Source organism: Denticeps clupeoides, chromosome 8 (genome assembly GCF_900700375.1).
Source record: "Denticeps clupeoides chromosome 8, fDenClu1.1, whole genome shotgun sequence".
Lineage (NCBI taxonomy): Eukaryota > Metazoa > Chordata > Actinopteri > Clupeiformes > Denticipitidae > Denticeps > Denticeps clupeoides.
Window position 1 is genome coordinate 11,556,115 of NC_041714.1, and position 12,815 is coordinate 11,568,929.

Here is a 12,815-nt window from a genome sequence, read left to right on the forward strand (position 1 = left end):
GGCTTTACATTAAGGCTCTTGGTGGGAGTAAAACAAAACATTCCAGAGAAAGCATTCAGCACCACTGTACTTTGTCTAACAAGGTCAGTTGAGGGTCATTTCACATTTTGAAATGTGGTAGTAACAAATGTGAGACTTTTGCAAAAAAAAAAAAAAAAAAAAAAAAAAAAAAAAAAAAAAAACCTAACTGTACAAAAAGTAATAATCAATCAATGTTTCAGATTGAGATGTTTCATTCTTCTTCTTTTTTTTTTGGGTTCAGCTCTGTACAAGGTGGGGAAGACTATTAAACCAATGGCACTAAAGACTACATTTAAAAATTTTCATTAATTTCCAGCAGTAATCAGTGAACAAATACTCTTAATAAAAAAAAACTATTGATTTGTCATGTTCAACAATTGGTAAAGGAGTCATGTTTTAACAAAGAAAAGTGCCTATAAAAAGGTGGGGGTGGGGGAGAAGGGGTCCTTCAAAATCAGCAAGAAAAAAAATCATACCTTACATAAAACATTTCATGTTATTCACATTGTGCTATTGGCAGTGTTTCATTTTATGAAAATAGCATGGAATATACATTTCTAAATCCCCTTCACACATTCACACTCTAATAAACGGTTTTATTTTTAAACATTTATCTATCTGTGACAGTTGTAGAGTACTACCAGCACAATCAGGTACTCTACTGTAACCATAGACATGTATCCAATTCTTTAGCACTAGTCTATAGACGTTTGGATAATGAGCAGCAAGACATACACAACCATTCAAAGTGACCTCATACTGACAACATGACACATTTTTGCAGTCCATAGATAACATAAATAAAAATGATGTAACAAACCCATATGAATCTCTCCTTCAAACTTTTAAACATGTGTCACTTTATTAAATATAAATATTCAATAAGTCTATTTTAGCTCATGATATGGCATGAACTAGCATATGGCACATGCCTACCTACATACACCTGAAACCAGCAGGCACCCTCTACTCACTGACAAGTTATGTTAACAAGTTCCCTCCAACATAGATTATGCAGCAAAAAAAATTATTAAATTATGCAAACCTACTATTACCTACGACAATTGGGTTCTTCATTGTCAGCCAGGCCCAACCAATTAGTCCAGACCGGCTGAATCTCCTTGTATAGCCTCTCCCAAATAGGAGCCATTGTGTTCAAGCACTGCTATTCTGCATAAATACTGACACATCAAGAACACAAGAACGTTTGGATTCTGAAGGCACATGGGTGCATGATAACATGAATCACAAAACCTTCCAAACATAACTCCTTTTTCAATGGAAAAAAAGGAAACCCTGCCAATAACGAATTATGAAATTAATAATGACACCAAATTATTGTAGTAGTAATAATAATAATAATAAAAGCTGCCAGAGTTTGACCTCCAAAGCTTTACAGCTATGAGGTTAGGATAAGGCCACAGAACAGAGCAAGATCACTGACAGTTCATAGCGGGGTCATTGAGCCACGCCCAGATCTTGATCATGTCTTGAGGAGTCCTGGGATGCACGAGCATCAGGCTGTTATAGGCACAGGCATTGTTTCTGTATTTCTCTTCAATGTCAAACGTCCTGAAGCCTTTGTGCTTCTCTGGAGCCAGGCCCAGTTTCCTAAGGCACATGCCAGTGTAGACATCATCAATGGGGTACAGGGGCACCTGTCGTGACACAGCATTGAGGCGGTGTGCAAGATCACCAGAAAACAGGTACCCCCCACCACCCGCATAAGAGGGGTACATCCCCAAAAACATGCTTTCCGGGATGAAATACTTAACCTTCTTATCACGATGAGGTCCTGCATTAGTTATGACGTCCCCAATAAACAGGTCTTTGGCCTTGGAGGGGGGCAGGCCCTTCAGGAACTTTAATATCCGCAGGGTGTTGACAAAAACATCATCATCCCCCTTGAAGATGAAGCTGGCCTCAGAGCAAAAGCTGTTCAGCCACTCTAGGAAAAGCACATCTTTGATGGTGAGGTTGAAGAACGAGTCCCTGAAGTCCCACTGGAGAAGGTCTCTGTGCATTTCGTTCTCGTACTGCAGCATTGCAGACAGGTCAGGGAAGTGGTCCACTGAGGTGGCATTGCCAAGGAGGAACACAGTCACCACAGTTCGGCTGGCTATTTGACCAGCTTTACCCCACGACTCTCGGATGGCCTGGCGCCGATCAAAGTGAGGTGCCAACGACTTAATGGCAAGCAGGAGGAAAGGCCTATCTTTGCATATGCGTGGTTGGTTTACCACCATGGGATAAGACCTACACCTCATGTATATCAGGAAATCTTTGAAACGTTTGGGAAGTGAATTATAATCCTTCACCAGCGTGGAGACTCTGAGATCTGCCTCACAGGACTCCTCTGCGATGGAGTCATTCATCCAGTCAGGCAGCTTCTCTGGCACTGTACCGTTGGTTAGAATTGGGTTATTAAACCGATCCAATCTCTGCTGCTCGCGGTTCCAATAAGCCTCACTGGCAACTGATTTGCTCCAGAAGGTCTTGTTGGGGACAACCACCTTGCTTTGGCCACTCTTGCCCTGGCTGCTGCGTGAAACTACCACAATGAAGACAAATATGTTGACCATTACAAAGGTCCCAAAGACCTTCATGTTCCTACGACACGTGTTCATTGCTCCTTGACTCCACACCTGAAGGAAACAGAAATTGGAGAATAAGGTCACAATAGAACTTCAACAGCAATGTCAGACAACATAGACACAGAGTTCATAACGGACAGCATAAAATGCTCAGCGTCAATCTCTCTGGTAGTTGATTTTAAGCACATGTTATCGAAATTGACAAGGACAACGTTACCAAAGTCCATGTCTACTCGGGCATAAAGTGCAGCTCAGTCTCTGCCATCTTTATGTAGAGCAACAACTTAACTTTTATCCAGATCCTCAGAGAGGTTCGGACTGGTGCCCTGAGCTCCATTTTTACCCCTGACATTAATTTTCTGCTTTTATATCGGTCTTTGTGGTCCCCTACTGCTGAATCTGAAGTCTCTTTCTGAAATTCAGCCGTGGTGCAGAATTGCAGCCACGTTTAGCCAGGTCCACAATGAGATTTCCCCAGCACACGCCGTTTCAGTGTGTAGCTTTAAATTCTAATGAAATTAGATGACGTAATTTCGTGGAAATTACGTCATCAACACCATTCACCAACCACAATGTTTGGTGTAGTCAGGAAGTCGCGTCAGAGTTTTTCCAAAAAACAAAAAAACCCCCGGTTCTTCAGGGTCTTGCGTGATTGGACTAAAAAAGCTGCAATGCTTCGCACGTTTGGAAGCCATGATGGTCAGTGGAGATAATTGTTTAGGGAAGGGGTGGGAAATTCTTTGGGCGGGAAAAGCATGTAAAACAGGAGGTAACCTTTCTGGATCAGACAGTCTGAGCTGCCACTCTCTGAACGGCGAAACAGAATGACCAAAGCACTCTTTATACATATCGCCTTTAACTGTTGGTATATCTTCTTCTCAACCGTTACTTTGGGATAACTGTTTTGGCATCTATTAGGAAACCTCAAACAGAGATCACCTTCTGTTAGCCCTTCACCTCTCGGGGGCAGTGGTGGGGGGGTGAGTTAAATGCAGAGACCACATTTCACTGTGTGCACTGGGTGCTGTGCTGTAGTGTGTCACATGTGACGAAATCACTTTCACTTTTTCTAACTCCTCAATAATTCAGCTCTCAGAGGACTGAGGCACTTTTCACCAGTGAATTTCATGGCTCAAAAAGTTAAGCAAGTTAGGGCCCTATGATTTCCACTATGCAGAAAACGCGGTTGGAATCGCAGAATCCAACAAATAAAATGAAGCCGCTATAAAAGGCAGAATTGTGTATAATTTGTGTTTCTGGCCGCAGCAGCCCACTGAGCGTGTTTCCAGTTAGGGTGGGACTTTCGCACACCATCGCAATGTTAGCAAAGGCGAAGAGGCTTTGCCGAATCCGGACCACTTGCCCGATTGGTTCCGCGCATACGCAACGCTGGAGGACAGATGTCCTCAGAAAATTACGAAATTCGACTAGCAAATCAGCTGATATCATGGTTCCAGTTCATTATGCAAGTGGGCACAACTTTTTTTGTGTTCCAGGTCTCCCCAATATTTATTTATTTGATTCATTTTTTTTAAACATTTATTTTACTATTGTGCTATTGTGAAATAGTTCTTTGTGTAAAATGCACATATTTATATGCAAATGGTTTACAAAAGCAAAGAGCAAATGCCCAAGCACTTTCTTGAAGAGTGATTAAATGTGATTAGTCATATTGCAGGTTATTTTTTTCCCCACCCACTCTATAATCACAGTTTTTAGGTGAATAAATACATTTCTTCTTTTAAGTAATTACTTAAGCAAAATAAAAACCTACGCCCTTCCCCCCCACCCCCATCTGCTTTTTAAAGAAAGAAAAGCAGCAGACTGAGCGCATCTGAGAAAGGGCGGTGCCATCAGATTTGCTGGGGAATCCCACACAGCAGTCCCACGAACATTAATCATGATGAAAGTTTCCTCTCTGCATGGAAGTGAAATGGTACCCTGGACTCCACTGCAATCATCAAATGTAATCACATGTTACAATATTGGAAAAACACAAATGCAGAACTATTTTTTTAAAAAACTTATGAAACTGTTTGTGGTACCAAACACCGTTCCTCCCAGGGGAAGTGCACAGAACCGCAGAGGAAGTTCACACAATCAGCAAAAACAGAAGAACAGTCTCCATTTTCCACCTTAAACCGAGCTCTTTGCCTATGTGTTAAAACCACTTTTTTTTTTTTTTCTAGTTCCTGATTGGGACTGTAACGTCAATATACACCAACAGTGAGGTCTACCTTCCATTTTGTAATTGAGTAATCACCGCTAGGCCTTTGTTTGCTGTCTGTGCTTATAAACCCCTTCATCCACACACTGCTCCAATTGTTCTCTAATCTCATTTCCTTCTCCAAACCCTCTTATCACCTCCTCCATCTTCCTCTGAGAGCCTCATGCTCCACCCATACTCATCCTTACCGTTTCTGTTTTTTTTTTTTTTTAAAACACGCTTCCTAGCAACGTTTCTGCACAACCCCAACAGCTGGTTCTCTCAAGGGTGAAGCCTCAACCAGCACACAGTCACACAGCAGAGGAGACGCCAGGTCTCTCATTAAAGACCAGAGCCATGGAATATACACAAACCTGGCTACGCATAAACACACAAACACACATGGACTTGAAGGGTCACGATTAGTCTGCAATTGGCTTTGTCACTATACTAAATCAATACCGATATCGATAAGGATTGTACCCGATACTATTTTCGGGGGAAGAAAAACGCGACTATTAAAACGAATCACCTGACCTGGCCGAGAATTGCAGATCAAATTAACATTTTATAAAAGATATTTACAACATGCAAAACATTTTTACCAATCACCGAATCATACGCAGCGAATCATAGGGAAAGGATATGTGCTATGGACCAGAAGTTTGTGTTTACTGACCAATCATTTATCATGCAAGTTTGACCCAACCAGACCCGAACCGAAATACTTTGCTCTTGCTTTTTACATTTTGTAGCAAGGTTGGTGTGTCTCACTCACTGGGGAAGGGGCTGCCCACTGCAATGCCTGTTGAAAACTGTTGTAATCTGCCAGCGATGCAAAACTGGAATTTAAGAAGCAAAACCAGTGCTAATTGGAATCGAAATTAAAATTTTTGTAATATCTGAGAATTTATTTTTCTGACAACCCTAATCTGCTTATAATTGACTAAATCCAAAACTCAGGTATTGGGGGTAATCAATGTTACCATTATGACTGCTCTTATATACTTACAAGGGATATCTAATCTTGGGTTGGGTATGGGCGTAAGCACAGTTTAGGCAGACCGTTCTTGGAAACACCACTGGCAGAATGTTCCAATTCAGACTACTTTAGAACTGGTGAGTCAAGCACGTAACACATTCATCTAGAAGGTTCAAACACTCCTTACTAACATTGTGTCCCTGAGCAAGACACTTAACCCTGGGTTGCTCCAGAGGGACTGTCACTGTCACTACTGATAAGGATGCTTTGGAAAAGGGTGTCTGCTAAATGCTGTAATGTAAATGTCTTGTTCATTATGTGGATGATACAAGAGTGATTAAAGAAGGTTTCAAAAAAAAAAATAAAAAAAATAACAATACATATAATTTATAGAGACATTCCTAGACATTTCCTAGTTTTGCAGTTTACAAAACAAAAAGGAAACCTAGAACAGAGGTATATAGACCAATGCTGCTTTGTTGACCTTATGGAGAGTTAATAAATAGGAACATAATGATTGTCTTTTCACTGTTCAATGAGTTAATGAGGTCAACAATTTTAAGGCTTATAAAAGGTGATTAGAAGGCTCACATACCTAATGTGGCCTGTCCCCCGCTGCACATCACAACATTTATTTGAAATAATCCATGGTGGGCAGATAAGTATTAAAATGTGAAATTACCTGGGCAGCCACAGTGTTTCCCCTTCTCCTCCTTTTAACGTCACTCCAGTCTAAAGGCCAGGCATTACCCCATTCTCTGGTTAAACCACTTTGGTCTGGAGCTTATTCGGCAGGAAGAACAAGGCAGCACCCTGTAGACACAAATCTGAACTGTCAAATCACCTTTTATGCAATGGGATCAATCAGCCAGAGAATACTGGACAGCCAAACACAATTTCACTTTTACACACCATTGTGTGTTCCTCCTAACTCTACTTCATAAGGGCTACTAGGTTAAGAACACAAACATTGCCAAACAACCATGTCCTTGTGATTTTTGCTCAGTCACAGAGACACAGTTGTGTGTCTAGCAGTAGTGCCATAGAGGGACAACTGCCTCCCTCCCTGTCTAATTGACCTCATCCTGACCTCCAGAGGACTGCTGAGATGGAGACACAATGAACGCTACTGGAAAGGAAAGGGAAGAAAAGAAGAAGAAGGGAAAAAAAAGAGCAGTGATATCTTCCTTCATTTTATCTGCAGTGATAAAATGAAGGAAGGGTCGGTATTGCCTAAAGACAGAATACCTTCCCTTCAATTCCTGTGGCATTTGAGAATTTCCTCATATGAATGCAGTCAGCTAGTTACACAAGTATTACTGGAGGGACGTCTTTGTCCTTGTCGTGTTGTTTGTGCATTGGGGCGATTCACTGGAAAAACAAAACCAAAATGCTAAAAAAATGTATTTGTACACCTTACTTGTCCAATACTTAAGATGGTCGGAACATCATTTAATTTAATTTGAAACACTGTTACCTCTCGCGATGTGAAATTCAAAGCAAATTATTATCATTACCCATACATTCAAAGTTCAGTTTATATATGTTATATTGAATAGTGCATCTGGCTTTATTAGAATATTCATAGGAATGGACCACATTTTAACTCTAATTACTGGCTAGCATGTGCTAAACTTAACAGCACTCGTGTAGCTTGTAGACCATTGACATAGATACACCATCCTGGTTATTTTAGTTGCATATATTGGTAACTGCTGCACAGTTTATACACCCATTATGCATTAAAATATTTGGTGCAATAGTTTTGTCTGAATGCCTGTAGCAGTTTATGGAAATTTTATTGTGGATGTTCGTTTTAACAAGTGAGAATAGTTTTCTGTGTCCCTTGCATCACATGGAAAGATTTAAAACTGCTTGAATGGCTTTTGCCATAACTTTATACTGAACTACTCAGTAGTAAGGCACGACAAGTACTACATACATTTCACACTTGTTCATCGTTCTGACCACTAGTTATGGGGAACCAGAAGACCCAGGTTCAAACCCCCCTGGACTATCCCTGTATCTACTGATTGTAAGTCGCTCTGGATAATGGCGTCTAATAAATGCAGTAAATGTAAATGAAGGTTTAAATATTTTCAGCTGAGTCAATGCAAGTCAGCGCTGCATTTGAGTGGAAACAGAAAATATTTGCCAGGCCGTCCCAAAGAACATTTATGCTCTGCTGACGCCCCTCCTCTATCCTGGCCTGCCAAGACCAAGCTCCACCAGATGCAACAGCAAAGAAGACATTAAGAAGCTCTAACTGAGAGGCTTTCATTTCAGTCACAACAGCATTACTCAATAGGTATACGTATTAATATAAAGCGAGCTGCTAGTATAAACCATGGCTGAAGTATGTTGTTATAATTTTGTCCAAGCCTCTACTGTGCAAATATTTACTCTGAAGCAGTCTTACATAAGGTTAAAAATATGCCGGCTGTCAAACATTGTCCTTTTTACAAAAATGTTATGCCCCGGGTACACACAGTCACTGAACTTGCGCCAAACCTCGAAACCTTGGTCAAGCCTGACAAGATTCAGGAGTCTGTTAATAATTAATTACATGTATTTTCTAAGCAAACACAGAAGAAAGTAATGCTGTAAAAAAAGGAAACTTTCAACAGAAGGACAAAGACACACTGTGGTTTGTTCTGTTCTTCTATTCAAATTGAATTCAATAACCATAGATCCCCTGAAGCCGTGTGGTTAACAGTAAAATTAAAGAGTGGTTGGCAAATTCAGCTCATTTGAAAGAATTAAACAAATGCGTTTCAGAAACACTGATCTTTTCAACTAAACCTTATTTAATGGTAGTTATATTCTGAATTATCGTTTTTTATAAATGGCCAGAAAACATGCAAGATGAATAGCATAAAAACACAGCCTAATACAGCTTTTAAAAAAAAAAGAAAGATATTGGATTTATAACAGAATAAAATGGCAATAAATCAGGCAATGAGAAGAGACAAACAAGTCTCATAGCCTTTATGAGTCCACTGGTTTTATAATCTTATCATTTAGAGAATTGTATTTCTTCCTTAATAGCGACATTCCGCAAACACACCACCGAAGTGATCTTGTTTGCACTGAATAGACCTGAGAAGTATGATCGTGCGTATGTTGCTGTGACAACCAAACCATCAATGGTTCTGAAGCCCAGATTTATTAAAGAACAGCTTGTGAGAATAAAGGGATGAGCACCAGGCAGTAAGGTCTATTCTCCTTTCGAGCTACGTAGCTCGAAGCCACAGCGGCTTCAGGCACGGAAGGGTCGATAGACACAGCGGCACCGCAACGTAAATGGAAATTTACTTCTAATGCGATCAGCGTACTGAGCATCCGAGTGGCCCTTCCTCTGGAAAAAGGACAGATCACGGCTCGCTTTATAATGCGCACGAGAACTTCTCTAGAGGCAAGTATGAGGAACGAAAGCTACCAACAAAGAGTTTTAACCAAAGCAAAACGACAGCCGGCCTGCGGCCGAAGTACACGGGCACAGGCAGGGCTTCTGGAGCCGTTGCGAAGGAAATCGATGTTGTGTAAATATTTACATGTACATCAAGCCGTCAGCCCCACAAACAGCCAGCGCGCCGCGCCGAAGCTTCTTCAGACGGGCCGATACGAGCTTCTCCAGAGACGGGCAGCTCGGGAGGAAAAGCACGAGGCCTTAAACAGGAATCCCTCTTCAAAGCACACGTGGAAGGTAGAGTCATGTAAACACTCTGCACAGCGTAACAAAAGACTGGGGGGGAAAAACACACACACACACACACACACACACACACACACACACACACACACACACAGATGTGCTACTGGCCATCTGTTGAAAAGTGCGTTTGACCTCAGGCAGAATGAAGAGGTGGAGACGTCTAACAGTAAAAAAAAAAAAAAAAATCCCACTTCCCTCTCACCCCAACACCAGTCACCCCGCCGGAAACGGGGCCACAACCCGAGCACTTCGGTCCGTTCCCCCTCCTCGTTCCACCCTTCCGCCGAAGAAAGGTCGAGCGGGTCACGACTAGCAAAGCGGTGCGCGGCAACACATCACGTCGCGACGTGGGGCAAGGCTCCACGTCCACGGGGTTCAGGCCAGGTGACAGGTAACCAGCTGGCGGCAGGTGGCCGAGAAAAAAAGGCGGCAGGGTCGGAAATCATTAAAAACGTCGGAATAAAGTTCACGTCTCAGTAGCAACTGAGAGTGAAACGCCGTGATTAAAGAAAAAAATCCAAAACACACAAAAAAAAAACCCCAACAGACGGAGAAACATTTTAAACAGCCCCAACTTTAAAAAAATAAAAGGATAAAGTAGTGCGTATTTGTCGTCGGTGAAGTTTACCTGCGGAGGACCGACGAAGGAAGGAGCGGACGCCGCGCTCCCCGCCTGTCTGACGCTCTCGCTGGGACGAGTGACGTAACGCCGACGGCGGGGGGCGGGGCGAGTCCCGGCCCGCCTCCCAGCGCGCGGCGGGCTTCACCTTCGCGTTCGGTCGTCCGGTGTTAATGCGACGCCGACGAGCTCCAGGCGGCGCCCCAAAAAAACAGCTCTTTTGCCGGAGAGCAGATACTGGGGGAGTCGTTTCTTCACGCCCCAGCCCCCGAAACCCACACAGGAACCAGTGAATGGCGGGAACTTGAGGAAATTCGCATGAATGTGTGGCTCAACCAGTTGCACGGGCTCCATTATTAGCACATTAAAAACCACCTAAACAGACCTGAATCACGTTTTCAGAGTGCCTTAAATGGTGTGATTTTTTAAAAATCGAATTAACAGAAGTCCATATACAGTACAGGCCAAAAGTTTGGACACACCTTCTCATTCAATGTGTTTTCTTTATGACCATTTACATTGGTAGATTCTCACTGAAGGCATCAAAACTATGAATGAACACATGTGGAGTTATGTACTTAACTAAAAATAACTGAAATAACTGTTTTATATTCTAGTTTCTACAAAATAGCCGCCCTTTGCTCTGATTACTGCTTTGCACACTCTTGTCATTCTCTCGATGAGCTTTGGGAGGTCGTCACCTGAAATGCTTTTCCAACAGTATTGAAGGAGTTCCCAGAGGTGTTTAGCACTTGTTGGTCCCTTTGCCTTCACTCTACGGTCCAGCTCACCCCAAACCATATCGACTGGGTTCAGGTCTGGTGACTGTGGAGTCCAGGTCTCCACTTTTTGTTAAGTTCATAACTCCACATGTGTTCATTCATAGTTTTGATGCCTTCAGTGAGAATCTACCAATGTAAATGGCCATGAAAATAAAGAAAACACGTTGAATGAGAACTTTTGGCCTATACTGTATAAGTACAAAGAAATATGCCTTTGTATGAACAAACTGGCTTTTTGTGTTGGGGTCTGGTTATGTAATGAAAAAGACACAGACAGCCTTTTCTTGTCCCAGTAAAGTGAGGATCAGCTTGTGTGCGTTGTGCTCAACCTAATACTCTGATCAACAGTGACCCACCCTGTTAAACCAATGCACGCTCAAAAGATACGCACTGAAACCTAACCACGGTGAAATTACATGGACAATAGGAGGCAGGTGCTCGGTCGGAGCTATTTCTGTGCAGCCACACTCTGTGCAGCCATGGCTCTCCCTAATGCATGTGGTGGGAAAGGTGACAAAGCCGAATGACGTCACCTAAGATCTGGTCCCTGTCATGCATGACATTTTTTTTTCTATGGACACTGTGTCTTTATTTTCACTTGTTTGCCCTTGAAATTGTTAGCTAGCGTGTTGCTCACTTTGAGATGATAATAATTTAGTCATGCTACATTTATCTAAAACCAGATAGTCTCTATTGAGTTCTTCAAAGCCACATCAGCAGCAGTTGCATGATGTGGTATGTGTGTAGATATGGGAGGCTATGTTTATCTTTGGTTTGAAAGCAGACAGAGGGGAACAACAGGCCTTTCATTCTTAAAACCAGACTTGAAGCACAAAAATTTCAGGACATGTAACACATACAACTTTCCATTCCTAAAATGATGTTGGCAATGCTGTACTCTGCTGAACATTTTGTGAAACATTGGAAAAAATTTGGTTTGTTTTTAGCCTAAAATACACAGTGCAGAAACTGCATTTCAATAAACCACTTCCTCCTGTCACCTGAGCAGAATTATATTTTAGATTTTAGTGAAGTAACATAGACCACTACATTCTACTCAGTTGCCTTGCTAGTGTAGAACAGCTACAGCTATAAACTTCTATTTGTATCTTGACACCCAGGTCGACATCTGAGTCAAACCTTTTCAAACCTTTTCACACTTTATCCAGATAAGCCAGTGCTGGTGATTGTGCTTGGATAATTACATTTTAGCTTTTTTTCTTACGAGCTTTGAGCACTGAACCTCATTCATATTTGACGCTTTGTGCCAATGTAGACTGTAAAAAAAACCTTCTCATACCTCAGAGAAATAGACTTAATTGAGTAAACATGGAAAACTAACAGGTTCTTCCAAAAGTGACATTTGAACCAATTCACTCCTCTGCCTTCTGAGTAATTAACATAAACCTCACACAAGAACCTGATGAGATAAAGATGAGGCATCTCTGTGATCACAAAGATGCCAGGGGACACTTCAGGACGTCCAGCAAACCAGCAGGAATAATCTCCCTTTAAAACAATTTCTTCTGTTCTCTCCCACGTTTAATATTAGTCTGGTGGGGGGTAATGAAAGTATGCAGTTTTGTGACTGTCACCTTGGTTGCAGGACTAAGCCTGCGCAATGTATTATTCTGAAATATAAGCTTTGGCATGGACACTTGTGTACACTATATCTTAACTTTCCTCTGGGGAATAAAGCTATAATCCAAATATTTAGATCATTTTAGACTGAAATAAGTTCAAACATTCTGGCCTGAAAAAGGACGAGTGCTAAAAGATGGAAGAAACACACATACATTTTTATTTTAAGAAATTCATTTATTCTGTTTCTAGGACAAGTCAGTTTTCCAAATGAATCTATACAATTTTTCACAAGGGATCCTGTTCATTATCAAC

General features: G+C 41.7%; 1 protein-coding gene across 2 annotated transcripts; it reads right to left on the minus strand.

Moving 5' to 3' along the window:
• Window positions 1-223: 223 nt before the first annotated feature.
• On the minus strand, window positions 224-10,210 carry b3gnt2b (UDP-GlcNAc:betaGal beta-1,3-N-acetylglucosaminyltransferase 2b). Of its 2 annotated transcripts, none has more exons than XM_028989375.1 (3): window positions 10,147-10,210; window positions 6,486-6,616; window positions 224-2,666 (listed from the first exon to the last, which is right to left on the minus strand). In XM_028989375.1, the coding sequence occupies exon 3, from the start codon at window positions 2,646-2,648 to the stop codon at window positions 1,458-1,460; it is 1,191 nt and encodes a 396-aa protein (XP_028845208.1). In that variant the 5' UTR covers window positions 2,649-2,666; window positions 6,486-6,616; window positions 10,147-10,210; the 3' UTR covers window positions 224-1,457. The 2 variants fall into 2 exon arrangements, with proteins under 2 accessions (XP_028845208.1, XP_028845209.1); XM_028989376.1 differs by lacking the exon at window positions 10,147-10,210 and adding an exon at window positions 9,358-9,482.
• Window positions 10,211-12,815: the final 2,605 nt, after the last annotated feature.

Coding starts and splice junctions, on each gene's coding strand:
- b3gnt2b (XM_028989375.1), bottom strand. CDS start 2,648: ATGAACACGTGTCGTAGGAACATGAAGGTCTTTGGGACCTTTGTAATG.